Below are 18,243 nucleotides of genomic sequence, written 5' to 3'. Positions count from 1 at the left end.
GCTAGACTCTGGAATTCCATTCCAGGTTCCTGCTTCCCCAACTGTACTGACATGCAGAAGTTCAAGTGTAACGTGAACTGACATCTTGCTGCCCAAATCTCAACATAGTGCCCCAGTAGTTGCTGCCCCTGATAGTAGCCCCCTACACCAAAGTGGCAATGTGCCTTGTTTGGGGTGAAAATGAAAAAAAAAAAAAAAACAACTAAAGATGATCATCCCATAAGAAAACCGAAAAAAACTAATAGGGAATTAATTAAAATGAATGTTTAAAAGAATATGCAAATTAGCTAGATCTTTTGCAGATGAATGCAATTCCATGACCCATATATAAGAAAATTGTGTTTTCTGTTTAAATAAATAGAAAAGAATGTTATTTTTCTTGGAGGTCACCGAATATCCCCATTCCCCCCCCCTTTACTTTGTCCGTAGCTGTGCTCACTCCCTCTAAGGAAGTGCTCCCTTGTTTTCGGCCGATACCGGAAAACAGGAAGCATTTCAAAATGTAAATCGGTAAGGGTGGGTCCTTATTAACACATTCATCGCTTAACGTTTTATTTGGTTCATTTGCTTGTTATTACTGTTATTTTTCTTTATTTTGGGGTGTTTTTAAGGCTCTCATTATCCCCGCCCATCACCCGCATATATCATACGCATCACAAATTCCATTTTTTCATTATTGCATTGTAAATAAAAGTCATTATATATTTTATTAACAAAAAAAAAAAAAAAAAAAAAAAAAAAAACCTTGTACACATTGTCATCTGGGGCTTTAAGTAGATCCAACCCCTAGAGTGAATGCGGTATTGTGGTGAATGCAACTAGTTATTCTTAAATAAATTCTTAAATAAATAGAAAAGAGAGATTTTAATATGGATGTCAATGCACACAAAAGAAAAACGAATTTATAGGAGTATAGATACATGGATGAATTGGTTGTTTTGTTTATACATTAAAGGGAATTTATTATGTGCAATTATACAGAGTTCTTTCCCTTGAATTTTTCTACAAGTTATATCGATATGAGATATATAAATGTATGAATAGTCTAGTGATTCCGTAGTAAAAAGCGCATCTTAAATTTTCATACATTTTCTCAAACGTAAAAACATGTGGGTGTGTGGGGGTGCCGGTAATCTATAAATTTTAGTTTTACTAAATGTTCAAATTAATTTTTTTTTTTTTTAACATAGGCATAACCACTTATCAAGGCAAAGAGGCCACTCGAGGATAGGGGTTAAAGGGTGTACCGTAGAAATTGGACAATATAGTAATCGTTAGTAATTGAAATTCGGTAAATTTGTTCACAAGTGGAACGGCTCATCAAGAACTTGTTTACGTTAGACTTGAAGACAACCATATTGTAGTCAGCCGGAAAGCAGGAAAACGGAAGACAGTTCCATAGGTGTGCAGTTCTAAGAAAGAAGCTTTGTTCATGGAATCTACGCTTAGGTTTAGGCACAGATAAAGAGTGAGGGGGGGGAATTATTGATTGTGTTTTCAGCTAGACGAGTGTTTCTTGTGAAAGTTTGGCGAGGGGGGACCATAGACTGAAGCTCAGTCAAAAACTTTCCATGAAAATAACGATAAAGCAGAGACAAACTCACATCTCTTCTGTGAGATAGAGGTTGCAAGGAAGAGAAAAGGACATCTCCTACGAGGCTACGAAGTCTATTTTGAACTCTATCAAGGCAGGACGTCCTTTCTAGCAGCTCCTGCCCAAATGTAGCAACAGTATTCCATCCTTGGACGTACCTGGCTCTTATATAGATAGAGAATTGAATCAGCAGTGAGATATCTACTGGATCGATAGAAGGATCCCACCATTTTTCCAGTGGCCTTGGCGACAAATTTGATGTACGTGTTCCATTTAAGATCAGGAGTAAAGGTCAAGCCCAGAAGCTTGTCAAAACTTGAGGCCTCCTGAAGACAAGAGCCATTCATTTCAATTGATGCCAGATGGGGATCAGAACGTTGATGATTTAAAGATAGAAGCTTGGTTTTAGATGCATTAAAAGTAACCAGCTATTCCTTTCCGCATTGTACCACGTGCTCAAGATCAGAGGAGAGAGAATCAGAGAGAACTTGGTTGTTTCCTGTTTTAGATGTGTTACCATAGATGGTAGTGTCATCAGCATAAATGTCTACAAATGATGTAAGGATGTGATTTGGAAGGTCATTGATGTAGATCAGGAAGAGAGTTGGGCCCAGGATGAACCCCTGAGGTACTCCCGCATTAATACTTTTAGCTGATGCAATTCTCTATCTATATAAGAGCCAGGTACGTCCAAGGATGGAATACTGTTGCCACATCTGGGCAGGAGCTGCTAGAAAGGACTTGGCCTGTCTTGATAGAGTTCAAAATAGACTTCGTAGCCTCGTAGGAGATGTCCTTTTCTCTTCCTTGCAACCTCTATCTCACAGAAGAGATGTTGCGAGTTTGTCTCTGATGTATCGTTATTTTCATGGAAAGTGCTCGACTGAGCTTCAATCTATGGTCCCCCCCTCGCCAAACTTTCACAAGAAACACTCGTCTAGCTGTAAACACTATCAATAATTCCCCCCACTCTTTATCTGTGCCTAAACCTAAACGTAGATTCCATGAACAAAGCTTTTTTCTTAGAACTGCACGCCTGTGGAATTGTCTTCCGTTTTCATGCTTTCCGGCTGACTACAATATGGTTGTCTTCAAGTCTAACGTAAATAAGTTCTTGATGAGCCGTTCCATATAAGTTATCAAATTTAACAAATTACTAATGATTATTATATTGTCCAATTTCTACTGTACACTCTTTAACCCTTATCCTTGAGTGGCCTCTTGGCCTTGATAATGTGTTGATACCTATGAAAAAAAAAAAAAAAAAAAGAAAAATCCAATGTGAACAAGTTCTAATTGAATCGTCCCCCTAAGTAATCCAAGTTTACAAATTCCCACTGTTTACTATGCTAAAATCACAATGACTAATGTATACCTATTAACCCTTATACTCGAGTGGCCTCTGGGCCTTGATAAGTGGTGACACCCTTGTAAAAAAAAAAAAAAAAAAAAATACTGCCCATCAACTACTACTCTTATGAACATTAACTTCGGGACAGGAGAACATCTCTCTCTTATCTGGGTCTAATGTATAGTTCCTTTTGCATCTTTGTTGCTCTTATATCTGAGTCTAGTTTATATACATTAACACAAACCATTTCTCTTCTATCCGGGGTCTTATTAAAATGCATTAACAAAGGCTCTAATTCTGGAGGGGTCTCTTTTATATCCGGATCTAATTACATACACTAACAATGGCTCTAATTCAGGACCACAGACAGTGTTTCTTATATCCGGATCTAATATTTATAAATCAAGACCGGCTCTAATCTGGGGCCCCAGATCAAATCTCTCTTTTATCCGGGTCTAATTTATATACATTAACGCAGGCTCTAATTTGGGGCCAGAGATCGTCTCTCGTATATCCGGGTCTCTTTTATATATATTAACACAGACTATAATTTGGGATTAGAGAACATTTTTCTGTTATTTGGGTTTATCTTATATCCGGGTCTAATTTATGTGAATTAACACGGGTCTAATTTTGGACCAGAGGCAACATCTCTTATATGCGGGTCTTATTTATATACTCATACTTACAAAGGCCCTAATTCGGGAGCAGAAAAATCTGTCTTATATCCGGGTCTTATTCATATCATTTCTTTTTTATCCAGATCTAATTTAAATACATTGACACAGGCTCTAATTTGGGACCAGAGAACATATCTTTTACATTCGGGGTTTCTCTTATATTCGGGTCTTAGTTGTATACACAGGCTCTAATTTGGTACCAGAGAAAATCTCTCTAATATTAGGGTCTAATTTACATACTTTATAACACAGGCTCTAATTTGGGTTTGTAATTTGGGACCATCTCTTTTATATCCGGGTTTCTTTAATATCCGGGTCTTAGTTACATACATTAACGCAGGCTTTAATTCAGAATCATATCTGGGTCTGTCTTATATCCGAGTCTGATTTATATACATTAAACCATTAAATCAGGGCCCAAAGATCATCACGCTTATATCCGAGTCTAATTTACAATAAAGGCTCTTATTCAGGTTAGAGACATCTCTCTTATATCCGGGTCTTAGTTTTATACATTAACACGGGGTCTAATTTGGGACTAGATACCACTTCTCCTATATAAGGGTTTATCTTATATCTGGGTCTAATTTATATGAATTAACACGGGTCTAATTTTGGACCAGAGGCAATATCTCTTATATGCGGGTTTTATTTACATACTCATACTAAATATTTTATTATTACTGATACCGATACCGAATCCGATTCCGATGTTTCCGATTCCTGATTCTGATTCATCGTCCCAACTACATTAAACGTTTTTACATAATTCCTTTTTTTTTTTTTTTTTTTAATTTTTGATCCCCCCGGATTTATCAGAAAGGAACCTATGTTTTTAATGGCGTTTGTGCATCCGTTAATCTCGACTATTGCCGTCCATTAGTTTTTCCTGAAATTTTGCCACAAATTTCATTAAATAAATTTGTACAGTGAAAAAATTTTGTTTACAAAAATTCCTGTTGCGCCCCCAGGGGCTCAAAAGGAGTAAAAAATGCCCTCAAATGGCCAAAAAATGACACATTTTGCGTCATAACTTTTGATCCATCCATTAGATCTTTTTGAAACTTGGCCAAAATGTGGAGGCCATTGTTCTTAATAAATAACCCTGGCAAAATTCTGGTTTGCGTCCCTGGGGACTTTCAGTGCTAAAATGCCCCTTTTTATGGCTCTTTTTTCATATTTCTCAACAAAAACTTGATATGTCTGACTATATAGTGGTTTTTCATGGTGGTCAACTCAAAATGTACATGTATTAGTGCCTGAAACTGCACCGTTATCCATTTACACTGGGATTCGGCATCCCCAGAGGCTTAAAAGAGGTCAATAATGCCCAAAAATGACACTTTTTGCCCAATAATGTTTGATCCATCCATTAGATTTTTTTGAAACTTGGCCAAAATGTGGAGGCCATTGTTTTTAATATAAATCCAGTATGGGTGACCCTGGAAAAATTGTGGCTCGCATCCCTCTGCGATTTTTAGGGCTAAAAAACATGCCTTTTTGGAGCTCTTTTTTCATATTACTCAAAAACTTGATATGTATGTCTATATAGTGGTTTTCCATTGTGCTGAATTCAAATATACATGTCTTAAGGTGTGAAACTGTACTGTTTGTCTATTTTCACTGGGATTCGGCATTCTTAGGAGCTCAAAAGGGGTCACTAATACCCCAAACTTGCAAAAATTGACACTTTTTACCACATTGCTTTTGTGCCATCTTTTTCTGAAACTTTGGCGGAAATGTGAAGGCAACGTTGGTGTTTCACGTTTTACAGATTCATAATTTCTTCACTATTTTTTTTTGTGACGTCATCTCATATGCAGCAATAGAGGGGGACCACACACATGTTGATATTGACTGTTTGAAGATCGGATTAATTACAGCTGTTTTCATTAAATAAATTTGTACAGTGAAAAAATTTTGTTTACAAAAATTCCTGTTGCGCCCCCAGGGGCTCAAAAGGAGTAAAAAATGCCCTCAAATGGCCAAAAAATGACACATTTTGCGTCATAACTTTTGATCTATTCATTAGATTTTTTTGAAACTTGTCTAAAATGTGGAGGCCATTGTTCTTTATATAAATTCAGTACGGGTGACCCTGGCAAAATTCTGGTTTGTATTCCTCTGGGACTTTTAGGGCTAAAAAACATGCCTTTTTGGAGCTCTTTTTTCATATTACTCAAAAACTTGATATGCATGTCTATATAGTGGTTTTCCATGGTGCTGAATTCAAATATACATGTCTTAAGCCATGAACTGTACTGTTTGTTCATTTTCACTGGGATTCGGCATTCGTAGGAGCTCAAAAGGGGTCACTAATACCCCAAACTTGCAAAAAAATATGACACTTTTTACCACATTACTTTTGCGTCATCTTTTTCTGAAACTTTGGCGAAAATGTGAAGGCAATGTTGGTGTTTCACGTTTCTCACATTCATCATTTCTTCGCTATTTTTTGTGGCGTCAAAGGCGGAAATGCGCTTGTTGGGTGAAAGTGCAGAATAGTTGCAAAAAACCCTAACCCCTCCCCATGTTAAGAATGGCTTTCTTAAGAACAACGCAATTATTTCAACACGGTACCTTCTCTGCATAAGTACCGTATTTTGTTCATTAAATTATTAGGTGAAAGTACAGGTCAGTTAGTTACAAAACACGCATCCCTCCTTATGTTAAGAATGGCTTTCTAAATAACAATGAAATTATTTCAAAACGGTAGCTTCTCTTCATAGGTTTGTTTATAAAATTGTTAGGCATTCAAAAACGCGCTAAGCCCATCGTTAGAATCTCGAGCAAGCTGATTGGTTTAAACAACGACAGTGGATGGCCAATCAGCCAATGACGTGCTTGCTTATAATTATACAATTTTTCACGGTCTGTACTGTGTCTCGCTCTATACTTTTCTCGAGTTTATTTTACTGTACACACAGATTCGAAAAAATTGTCTAAAAACAAATATATAACAAATAAATGTTATCAAAGGCAAGATAAGTTACTTTTCTACCTAACTGGATATGTTTTTAGTGTTTTTATTTTATGTAACATGTTTATTCAGCTTGAAAAACATACAGTGGTTACCGATGTATTTGAAAATTAAAAATGGCGCCGGACTCTCTGTCGAACTCTGTAAGTTTGGAAAAATGAGTTAGAAATAAAAAAAAATAAAAAAAACTATACAAAATACTGTTAAAAACCCACTGAATATATGTCAGCCTATGTCACGGTAACATATATTGAGCGAGTTTTTAACAGTATTTTATCCGGTTTTTTATTTTAAACCCATTTTCCTAAACTTACCGTATTCAACAGAGTCCGGCGCCATTTAAATTTTCCAATACATCGGTAAACATTGTATGTTTTTGTAGCTGAATAAACATGTCACATTAAATAAAAACGCTAAAAAATTATCCAGTTAGGGAGAAAAGTAACTTATCTTGCCTTTGGTAACATTTATTTGTTATATATTTGTTGTTTTTTTTTACAACTTTTTCGAATCTATGTGTACAGTAAAACAAACCCCTTTTCTCTCTCGTTACTAAATTGATGTAAATTTATTCATACTGTTTTTCACAATTTCTTTTTGCAGAGACATTCTCCATCGTTTCGCGAAATTCCTAAGGTAAAATAATTCACGCATGATTTTTAGGGTATTAAGCAGAGAAGTCAACAAACAACGATATATATATATATATATATATATATATATATATATATATATATATATATATACTTAATTTACTCACATAAAATTAATATACGAAAGTATAGATTTATGCGTAACCTTGAACGTAGGTAGAGCTAGTTAGTAATTTATAAAATATATATGGTGATTAAGCTACACTGAATATTCGGCGCTTCATCCACTCTAGGACTCCTCAGGCTTATGCGCATACGCCTGAGGAGTTCTAGAGTGGATGAAACACGGAATATTCAGTGTAGCTTAATCGTCATATATATATATATATATATGGTCAATATCAAATGTATTTCCAACTCCTCAAAAAACTTTAAAATGACGACTTTTTCAAGTTTTCGGTGGTGCTGAAAACGAATATCACATTAAAATTTGGGGCAGATAAGTAGTTTTCAAGATATAAAGAAATTACTTTTCCAAAAGGTGGGGGATCACTTTCATATATAAATTTAACGTAAAATGAGCACCCACTTTCTAACCACCTAGTAATTTCTTCATGTAAGACAAATTAAACTGATATTCGTCTTCAGCACCCGGCGCTGTTTTTTTTTTTGTTTTTGTTTTCGTTTTTTTACTAAAGAGATTCGTTAATTTTTTCATAAGTTAGGACGCTAATAATGATGTCAGTAAGCTTACACGAGGGGTTTACAAAAATATAATTTTGTTTTTTTGTTCGTTTTTATTTTTTTATTATTTTTTTTGGGGGGAGGGTATTCAATTATAGAACTTGTATAGTTTTTCACAGGTGCTTCCAGAGTTTAAATAACCGTTTTTCTGTAAGTAACGTGCCAAGCAGAGGAATCGTTTAATATTTCCCAAAATTCTGTTTGCATTAGGGGGCGGTGGAGGGGCGGGTGGTGTTGTGGTGGCCGCTAATGTAAACAGAATTTTTGTGAAATATTAAACTGCAGAAGCACCTGTTAGCACCTATACAAGTTCTATAATGAAAAAAGAACGAAAAACAAAAGTATGTTTTTGTAAACTTACTGAGAGCATAATTAGCGTCCAAAATTATGGGATGAAACAAAATGAATGAATCTCTTAGTAAAAAAAAAAAAAAAAAAAAAAAAAAAAACAGCGCCGGTTTTTCGGGGGTGCTGAAAACGAATATCACAGTTAAATTTGTTTCATGATATGAAGAAATTACTAGGTGCCAGAAAGTGGGTGCTCATTTTACGTTAAATTTATATAGGAAAGTGATCCCCCACTTTTTCAAAAAGTAATTTCTTCATATCATGAAAACTACTTATCTGCCCCAAATTTTAATGTGATATTCGTTTTCAGCACTACCGAAAACCTTTAAAAGTCGTCATTTTAAAGTTTTTTGAGGGGTTGGAAAGAAACTTGACATTGACCATCTAATATATATATATATATATATATATATAATGTTAAAAGTCCGCGTATGCTTCTAGGATTGAGATTTATAGGTTATGAGGGTTTTTTGAAGCATGAAAAACGATGTTACTTTTTGTATTTAATATTTTTATTGTTATTTTTTATATTTCAAGCGAACCTCCGCTCTTGGTCACAAAAAAGTATTGAAATGAAAAAGAAAAAGAAAACCGTTGAAAGAACTGGAGATTTGTAGTGTAGACAGCGTTCATTCCTAGCAATCATGTTCGAAAAAGTTCACGTGGAATATTTTAGCCAACTACAAATTTCAAATTCTTTCAACGGTTTCCTTTTTCTTTTTCTTTTTGATGTTATTTTTCATATTTCAAGCGGACCTCCGCTTTTGGTCACAAAAGACCAAAAGCGGAGGTCCGCTTGAAATATGAAAAATAACAATAAAAATATTAAATACAAAAAGTAACATCGTTTTTCATGCTTCAAAAAACCCTCCTAACCTTTAAATCACTATATATATATATATATATATATATATATATATATATATATATATATATATACGAGCAAACAGTTAATAAAACATGTTAAAAACCAGGACTATCCACTTATCAAGTGTTTCCTTTTCAGATTAAATATGTTTTTAACTCTTTTTCAAAGTGTTTTTTAACATGTTTTATTAACTGTTTGCTCGTATTATAAGCTCTATCTCCTATTTGGTTTTATCGAGTTTTTACATCTGGCTGAGTTAACTTTATAAATATCAATTCTTTAATATTTATAATATACTTTAGTTTTACCATTTTGGATCATTTTGGTAAATTTAATTGTAATTTTTATTTTACATATATATATATATATATATATATTAAATTTTGATTCACTGAATTTCAAAAAACCCTTATTGAAATGAAGTGGTTGAGTTTCATATCAAAGATTTTTGTTCGGTCTGCCAAGCTTCCGTGGGGGGGGGGGGTAAAATAGATCTCTCTCTCTCTCTCTCTCTCTCTCTCTCTCTCTCTCTCTCTCTCTCTATATATATATATATATATATATATATATATATATATATATATATATATATATATATTCGTATAGTTGTTTGTTGGCTTCTCTGCTAAATACCCCCCTTAAAAAAATAGAATGTTGAAAACAGATTTTTTTTTAATAATACAAGATAAACTATTAACATAACGACTTCTTTTTCTTCGAAAGAATGTCGAAAACACGTTTTTTTTTTTCTTTCGCAAACAGACTTTAATTTTGAGTTTCTTAAAACACAGTTCGGGTTTGTATTACTGTACACATAGATTCGAAAAAGTTGTCAAAAAACAAATATATAACAAATAAATGTTATCAAAGGCAAGATAAGTTACTTTTCTACCAAACTGGATATATTTTTTGTGTTTTTATTCAATGTAACATATTTATTCAGCTCGAAAAACATGCAGTGTTTACCGATGTATTCGAAAATTCAAAATGGCGGCCGACTCTCTCTTAAACACGGTAAGTTCGGGAAAAGGTGTTATAAATAATAAACTAGACAAAATACTATTAAAAAAAATACCGAATATATGTCAACCTATGTCACGGTAATATATATTGAGCGAATTTCTAACAGTATTTTGTCTAGTTTATTATTTATAACACCTTTTCCCGAACTTACCGTGTTTAAGAGAGAGTCGGCCGCCATTTTGAATTTTCCAATACATCGGTAAACACTGCATGTTTTTCGAGCTGAATAAACATGTTACATTGAATAAAAACACGAAAAATATATCAAGTTAGGTAGAAAAGTAACTTTTCTTGCCTTTGATAACATTTATTTGTTATATATTTGTTTTTTGACAACTTTTTCGAATCTATGTGTACAGTAATACAAACCGCACAGTTCTGAACTGCAAAGCATGGACCTTCAATTTCTCCTCCAAATTATTAATACATGAGTTGCCTTCAATAAGCTCTCTGGCCTTTTTTTCGTATGGGCACTTTTATTGATAGTACACACATGAAACTCTAATCCTATTCGAAGTAACCTCCCCCAGGCTGCCATGCACTTTTGTATATTTATCTAATGTGTTCGTTTGTTTTAAGAGGAGTATTTCTCCGCTGCCGGAAGTGCCACAGGTGAGGGCTTCTTTTTAAATGCATATACTCCTATGTTATTTGCATCCGTTGGCCTATTCTGTACATCTTGGATGTTTTCCTCGTCACATTTTAGCTCATATAACCACAGACCTTCTCCAGGAGTTTAACATGTGTGACTCCTTCTACCAATCTGTATTCTGGCATCTTCATTCTGTTTATATTCGACCGTCTGTTAACTTTATCCTCGTTATTACTAGCATGTGCTCCCATAAACCTGTTTGTAATTTTTGCATCTCTCTACTTGAACCTGTTTGTATTTTGCATCCATCTCTTTCGAACTGTTTTTATTTTTGCATCCATCTCCTTCAACCTGTTTGTATTTTTGCATCCGTATCTTTCAACCTGTTTGTATTTTTAATCCATCTCTTTCGAACTGTTTGTATTTTTGCATCCGTCTCTTTCAACCTGTTTGTATTTTTAATCCATCTCTTTCGAACTGTTTTTATTTTTGCATCCGTCTCCTTTCAGCCTGTTTGCATTTTTGCATCTGTCCTTTTAAACCTGTTTGCATTTTTATGTCTGTCTCCTTCAACCTGTTTTTATTTTTGCATATTTAAAATTTTGCATTTATTTCCTTTCAAATTGTTTGTATTTTTTGCATCCGTCTCCTTCAACCTGTTTGTATTTTTAATCCATCTCTTTCGAACTGTTTTAATTTTTGCATCTGTCTCCTTCAACATTTTTGTATTTTTGCATTTGCCCTTTTAAACCTGTTTTTATTTTTGCATTTATTTCCTTTCAAATTGTTTGTATTTTTTGCATCTGTCTCCTTCAACCTGTTTGTATTTTTGCATCCGTCTCTTTCAACCTACTTGTATTTCTGCATCTGTCTCCTTCAACTGGTTTGTATTTTTGCATCTGTCTCCATTCAACCTACTTGTATTTTTGCATCCGTCTTTCAGCCTGTTTGCATTCTTGCAACTGTCCTTTTAAACCTGTTTTTATGTTTGCATCCGTCTCCTTTATCCTGTTTATATTTTTGCGTCTTTCTCCTTCAACATTTTTTCATCTGTTTTTTTTTTCCCAATTGTTTGTATTTTGCATCCGTCTCCTTCAACCTGTTTTTATTTTTGCATCCATCTCCTTCAAACTGTTTGTATTTTTGCATCCATCTCCTTGACCCTCTTTGTATTTTTGCATCCATCTCCTTCAAACTGTTTGTATTTTTGCATCCATCTCCTTCAAACTGTTTGTATTTTTGCATCCATCTCCTTCAAACTGTTTGTATTTTTGCATACATCTCCTTCAAACTGTTTGTATTTTTGCATCCATCTCCTTCAAACTGTTTGTATTTTTGCATCTATCTCCTTCAACCTGTTTGTATTTTTGCATCCATCTCCTTCAAACTGTTTGTATTTTTGCATCCATCTCCTTCAACCTGTTTGTATTTTTGCATCCATCTCCTTCAAACTGTTTGTATTTTTGCATCCATCTCCTTCAAACTGTTTGTATTTTTGCATCCATCTCCTTCAAACTGTTTGTATTTTTGCATCCATCTCTTTCAAACTGTTTGTATTTTTGCATCCGTCTCCTTCAACCTGTTTGTACTTTTGCATCCATCTCCTTCAACCTGTTTGTATTTTTGCATCCATCTCCTTCAAACTGCTTGTATTTTTGCATCCATCTCCTTCAAACTGTTTGTATTTCTGCATCCATCTCCTTCAACCTGTTTGTATTTTTGCATCCATCTCCTTCAAACTGTTTGTATTTTTGCATCCATCTCCTTCAAACTGTTTGTATTTTTGCATCCATCTCCTTCAAACTGTTTGTATTTTTGCATCCATCTCCTTCACCCTCTTTGTATTTTTGCATCCATCTCCTTCAAACTATTTGTATTTTTGCATCCATCTCCTTCAAACTGTTTGTATTTTTGCATCCATCTCCTTCAAACTGTTTGTATTTTTGCATCCATCTCCTTCAACCTGTTTGTACTTTTGCATCCATCTCCTTCAAACTGTTTGTATTTCTGCATCCATCTCCTTCAACCTGTTTGTATTTTTGCATCCATCTCCTTCAAACTGTTTGTATTTTTGCATCCATCTCCTTCAAACTGTTTGTATTTTTGCATCCATCTCCTTCAAACTGTTTGTATTTTTGCATCCATCTCTTTCAACCTGCTTGTATTTTTGCATCCATCTCCTTCAACCTGTTTGTATTTTTGCATCTGTCTCCTTCAAACTGTTTGTATTTCTGCATCCATCTCCTTCAAACTGTTTGTATTTTTGCATCCATCTCCTTCAACCTGTTTTTATTTTTGCATCCATCTCCTTCAAACTGTTTGTATTTCTGCATCCATCTCCTTCAACCTGTTTGTATTTTTGCATCCATCTCCTTCAACCTGTTTGTATTATTGCATCCATCTCCTTCAAACTGTTTGTATTTTTGCATCCATCTCCTTCAACCTGTTTTTATTTTTGCATTCATCTCATTCAACCTGTTTGTATTTTTGCATCAATCTCCTTCAACCTGTTTGTATTTTTGCGTCCGTCTCATTCAACCTGTTTGTATTTCTGCATCCATCTCCTTCAACCTGTTTTTATTTTTGCATCCATCTCCTTCAAACTGTTTGTATTTTTGCATCAATCTCCTTCAAACTGTTTGTATTTTTGCATCAATCTCCTTCAACCTGTTTATATTTTTGCATCTGTTTTTTTTCAACTTGTTTATATTTTGAATCCGTCTCCTTCAGCCTTTTTTTTTTATTTTTGCATCCGTCTCCTCAACCTGTTTTGTCTCCTGTCTCCTATAATGTGTTTTTTTTTTATTTTCACATCTGTCTCCTTTCAATCTGTTTGTATTTTGGCATCCGTCTCCTTCGACCTGTTTTGCATTTTTTCATCCACCTCCTTCAAATGTCTACCAATGTCTCTTTCACTTTATTAGTATTTTTTAGTTGTTTCCTTCAACCTGTTTGATCTGCGTGTGTATTCTTGCATATGTCGGGGGGGTTTTTTTACATACGTCTTCGCCGCCATATTGAAATTTTAGCGTCAATCTCTTTCAATATCTGTAGTGTTTTTTTTTGTTTTTGTTTTTTTTATTACATTTTCGTCTCAAACAAGGCACATTGCCAATCAGGTGTAGGGGGTTACTATCAGGGTCAGCAACTACTGGGGCACTATGTAGGGATTTGGGCAGCAAGATGTCGGTTCACGTTGCACTTGAACTTCTGCATGTCAGTACAGTTAAGGAAGCATGATCCTGGAATGGAATTCCAGAGTCTAGCGGTTCTGGGGAAGAAACTACTGGAGTAGAAAGATCTTTTACATCTAGGGATCTCTACTGTGTGGGGGTGGGATTTAGCTGCCTGTCGGGTTTGTCGAGGGTGTCTGCGTCGTGGGGGCACAAGTGTCTGCAGTTCGTCAGAGCATTCACGATTAAAATACTTGTAGAACAAGCAGAGGGATGCAACGTTTCGTCAATGGGACAGAGGCTGAAGCTTAGATGACAGTTCAGGGTCTATCAGATTGGCGACTATTTTGAACCTTGTCTAGGAGCGAGAGAGTAGTAGTAGACGCACCAGCCCAGATGTGACAACAATGCTCCATACATGGGCGAATGGTGGCCTTATAGAGATACAGGATACTTTCAGGTGTCAGTAGTTTTCTAGCACGGTAGAGAGAGCCTACCTTTTTTGCAGCAGCCCTGGCAATGTTTTCAATATAATTGTTCCAACTCATGTTTCCTGTGAACGTTAGGCCAAGCAGTTTGAAAGATGTACTCTCAGACAGGGAGTCACGTGCCATTGGTATTGGTTGCAGAGAAGGTTTCTTGTAATTATTGAAGGAAACCTGTTTGGTTTTGGCAGCATTGAATGTGACCATCCATTTATGTCCCCATTCCACTACAGATTGGAGGTCATCCTCTAGTGTTTTTGCCATTTCTTTAGATATATGTTCATTTGTTTTCCTGTCATGCCTTTTATAGAGCGTAGTGTCATCAGCATATATACCCATCTCAGAGTTAATAATCTGTGTGTATTTTTTCAGTAGTCTCCCTCATTTCTTTTTATATCTTCCCAGCATTTTCATTGTCTTGGAGTGATTTAGTTTTCTGCCACAAGAACTTAGCCCGTTGCACGGAGATATTCGTTATTTCTCTATGCTGTTTGGTCAGCAGCTTTTTCAGGCAATCAAATGTTAATACAGGGTGGCCCACTTATAAGTAGCCCCCTCCCCCAAAAAAAAATTTAGCAGAGAGGAGGGACATTCTTTTATTATTTAAATTACCTGTAATGTTGTACACCCTAACCCTAACCTGTAGTGTTGTAGAAAATGCTGGTAGTGCTCCCTGCTGACATCGATGCATTTAAAAAAATAATTTGCATAAACTGACTTAATTCTGGCAGTATATATATATATATATATATATATATATATATATATATATATATATATATATATATATATATATACATACATATGTGTGTGTATGTGTATATGTGTGTGTGTATGTATATATATATATGTGTGTGTATATATATATGTGTGCATATATGTGTATGTGTGTGTATATATATATGTGTGTGTGTATATATATGTGCGTATGTGTATACATATGTGTATGTATATGTGTGCATATGTATATATAAATATATGCATATGCATTTGTATATATATACATGTATGTGTATATATGTCTGTAATTATGTGTATATATATGTATATATGTGTGTTTATGTATGTGTATATATGATAATTGCAACGTCTTGTCAGACGAGTGCCACTCCCTCAGACACTTAAAGTCCATGAGCCCAAAATGACTCCATCAGAACCATTTTTATAGACAAATGCCTGAGCGAGTATCTATACACAGATGATGTTACAGAGTCTTAGCTTTGTACGACAGCTAAGTCTCTCTCTCGGTTCAAAATGTTGAGATCCAGCAACAAGCAAGAGCAAGATAGCCAGCAACAATTAAACTGCAGACCAGCTTAATGCGGGTACTGGTCTCCAGCTTTATGATTTTTTTAAATCAGAGATTTGCTTCTCCTAAAAAGGTTGCCTTCACCATGGCTATGGGAGCCCTCTCCACCCCAACACGCACACACATACATACACACAAACACACACGGTGCTAGTTGGCCATTAACCCTGAAAAAGGGTTCATTCGCCCTTTGGAAGGTCTTGTTTTTAATCCTTTAGGGAGACTAGCCACCCTCCTCACCAAACAAGTCTGGTGGGGCAACCACCGGACCATGAGGCAGGTAGTACAGGGTTACATGGTACCAGTAGCATATGACATGACCTGACATATATATATATACATATATATATAACCTGGTCATGTTTAACAACGTTTGCAGATGCTGCCTGTAAATTTTTTCTGGTGATTCTCCTGATAGCCTTGGTAATGTTCTCCTTTAGTTGGTCTTGATTGTGAGGATTATTTGCATAAACTTTTCTGTTTTAAAGCCCCCCCCCAACGCTAAAAATCACATGATGCCAAGTCTGGGGAACGTGGTAGCCATAATCCTTTGCGTATTGTTCTCTCTTCTGTAAACATGTCATGAACTCGTGTCAGTGATCTTTGAGACGTGTGGCATCTAGCGCCATCTTGTTGGAAAAAGAAATGCATTTTGTCTTGTGGTGTCAGTTGGTCGGTAAGAGAAAGATTAGAGAGATCGGGCTACTTTTAAGTGGGCCGCTTAATCTAGAAAAAAAGTGATTAGAGAAAGATAAAAGAGTGCGGGCTACCTTTAAGTGGGCCACCCTGCACTTTGTTCAACCTCCTCGGTTCACAGGGAACATGAGTTGGAACTCTCAAAAACCAAAAACTCTCACTTCAGGATTTACCATACAAGTTCAATATCCTTTTCATTCCGCACCTACATCTAATTTCCCTTATTCTATGATTTAAAAACTTTAAAACCTTTTAATTAATAATTTCTTTTGTATGATTATCACATTTAGCAAATATACTGTTTTTAATCCCAAACTAAAATTAATTTTGAGTGGACTTTGAAACGCATATATTATAATTAAAAAAATATTAAATAAATATATAAAAATTATATGTTTATTAAAAAAAAACATCTTCATCGGACTTGTATAATAATTTATTTACCGGAATCATCATCCAAACAAAGAAGAAACCAAAGAATTATGCCTACTTCGGATTGTTACCTTGAGCTGTGGAAGATTCAAAATACGGATTCGATCTCTTCACCTCACTTTCACTTCGGAATTTACAACACAATTTGGATATGAAGTTCAATATCCTTTTCATTTTGAACCAATATATAATTTCCCTTTAAAACTTTCATTATGATTTTCTATGTTTATAGTATTTAGCAAATTAGGTATAAACCTTTTATAATATTTACTTATATTTTATCCTCTTAGGAGATGAATAAACATCGAAAACTCATGGGTCAAGGAAATATACTTATAAAAATGTATTCTTTGTTTTGCATATGATAAAAAAATCTAGATTAGCAATTTAACCTTTTCAAATCATAAAATTTTAATTACTAAATTATGATTTATTTGCTCTATCTAGTATATTGAGCAATTTTTATTCAGCTGGGATTGCCTTCATAAAATATCAGAAATAGTAGATGTATTTCATTATATTATTCTGAAGTAACAGCTACATGGTAAGCAGCTGATGATCCCCGGTTCCTATTTACAAACTTTTAATTAAGGTTTTCGCTATTCATCCTAATGTAGTTAAATTCTGTTTTACAATTGAAGACTTTTGCTACTTCTATTTCTATTCAACAACTTTAGTGAAGGCCTTTTTTTTCCATCTTTAAATATAAAAGCGAAAATGTATGTGTGTTCGCTTTTTCTGTATGTCTACAAAAGGCTTTCTTCAGAGAAGCGGTCGCTCGCTTCACAACTTTTTAAAACTTTTTATATCACATATAAATCGTAATATCTCACAGTTAACAACGAAGCTCGCCTGTCTATTTAATTTACTCAATAAATATTCAACATTTGTCGCTCGCCGCATGTGTGACCTTGTACGTGACCTTACACGACCTTAATCCTCTGATCGCGGCCCAGTTATGATCTTAACCCTGGGTCGATGCCCAAGTATGACTATCCTAGTCACCGGGTAATTAATTATGTCGACTGAGCAACCAGGTCTACCCACCGTTGGTATGTCGCGTCACCCAGTGAGTCCTCGTCAAGGTGTTGAAGGACTCTTCTCGGTTGCACGGTCCTCAAGGCCTGTTCTTCTTGATCGTCTAGTTGGTCGTCCTGTTGACTGGGTGTTCGTTGACGGGAACGGGGTCACAAGTGGCAAGTAAAAGAAATAAAGTTACATGGAACAACAGCACATCAGCAAACAAACTCCGGAGGTTGGTTGATATATAATGTATTTAGGAAATTCATAAATGATATTTTACAGACGTATGTACAATTGAAGATTAAATGGAAGCAAGCAATTAGATTTGTGAATGAGCTTCTTGTTGTTGAAA

General features: G+C 35.0%; 1 protein-coding gene across 2 annotated transcripts in view; it reads left to right on the top strand.

Moving 5' to 3' along the window:
- The window catches only part of LOC145271411 (uncharacterized), a 681,202-nt gene that overhangs the window by 357,542 nt on the left and 305,417 nt on the right, over window positions 1–18,243 (top strand). Inside the window, exons 9-10 of one of the 2 annotated variants that reach the window (XM_080126944.1) lie at window positions 7,209–7,241; window positions 10,761–10,793. The exons of the other annotated variant lie outside the window; for it this stretch is intronic. Of the exons in view, the coding sequence (XP_079983070.1) occupies window positions 7,209–7,241; window positions 10,761–10,793 (66 nt within the window). The remainder of the gene's footprint in view (window positions 1–7,208; window positions 7,242–10,760; window positions 10,794–18,243) is intronic. 2 annotated transcript variants of the gene reach the window in all.

The sequence above is a fragment of the Euprymna scolopes genome, chromosome 46 (assembly GCF_053919585.1).
Source record: "Euprymna scolopes isolate OS-2025 chromosome 46, ASM5391958v1, whole genome shotgun sequence".
Classification (NCBI taxonomy): Eukaryota; Metazoa; Mollusca; class Cephalopoda; order Sepiida; family Sepiolidae; genus Euprymna; species Euprymna scolopes.
The sequence above is the reverse complement of the archived record's forward strand: the minus strand, read 5'-3'. Positions and strand labels throughout refer to the sequence as shown.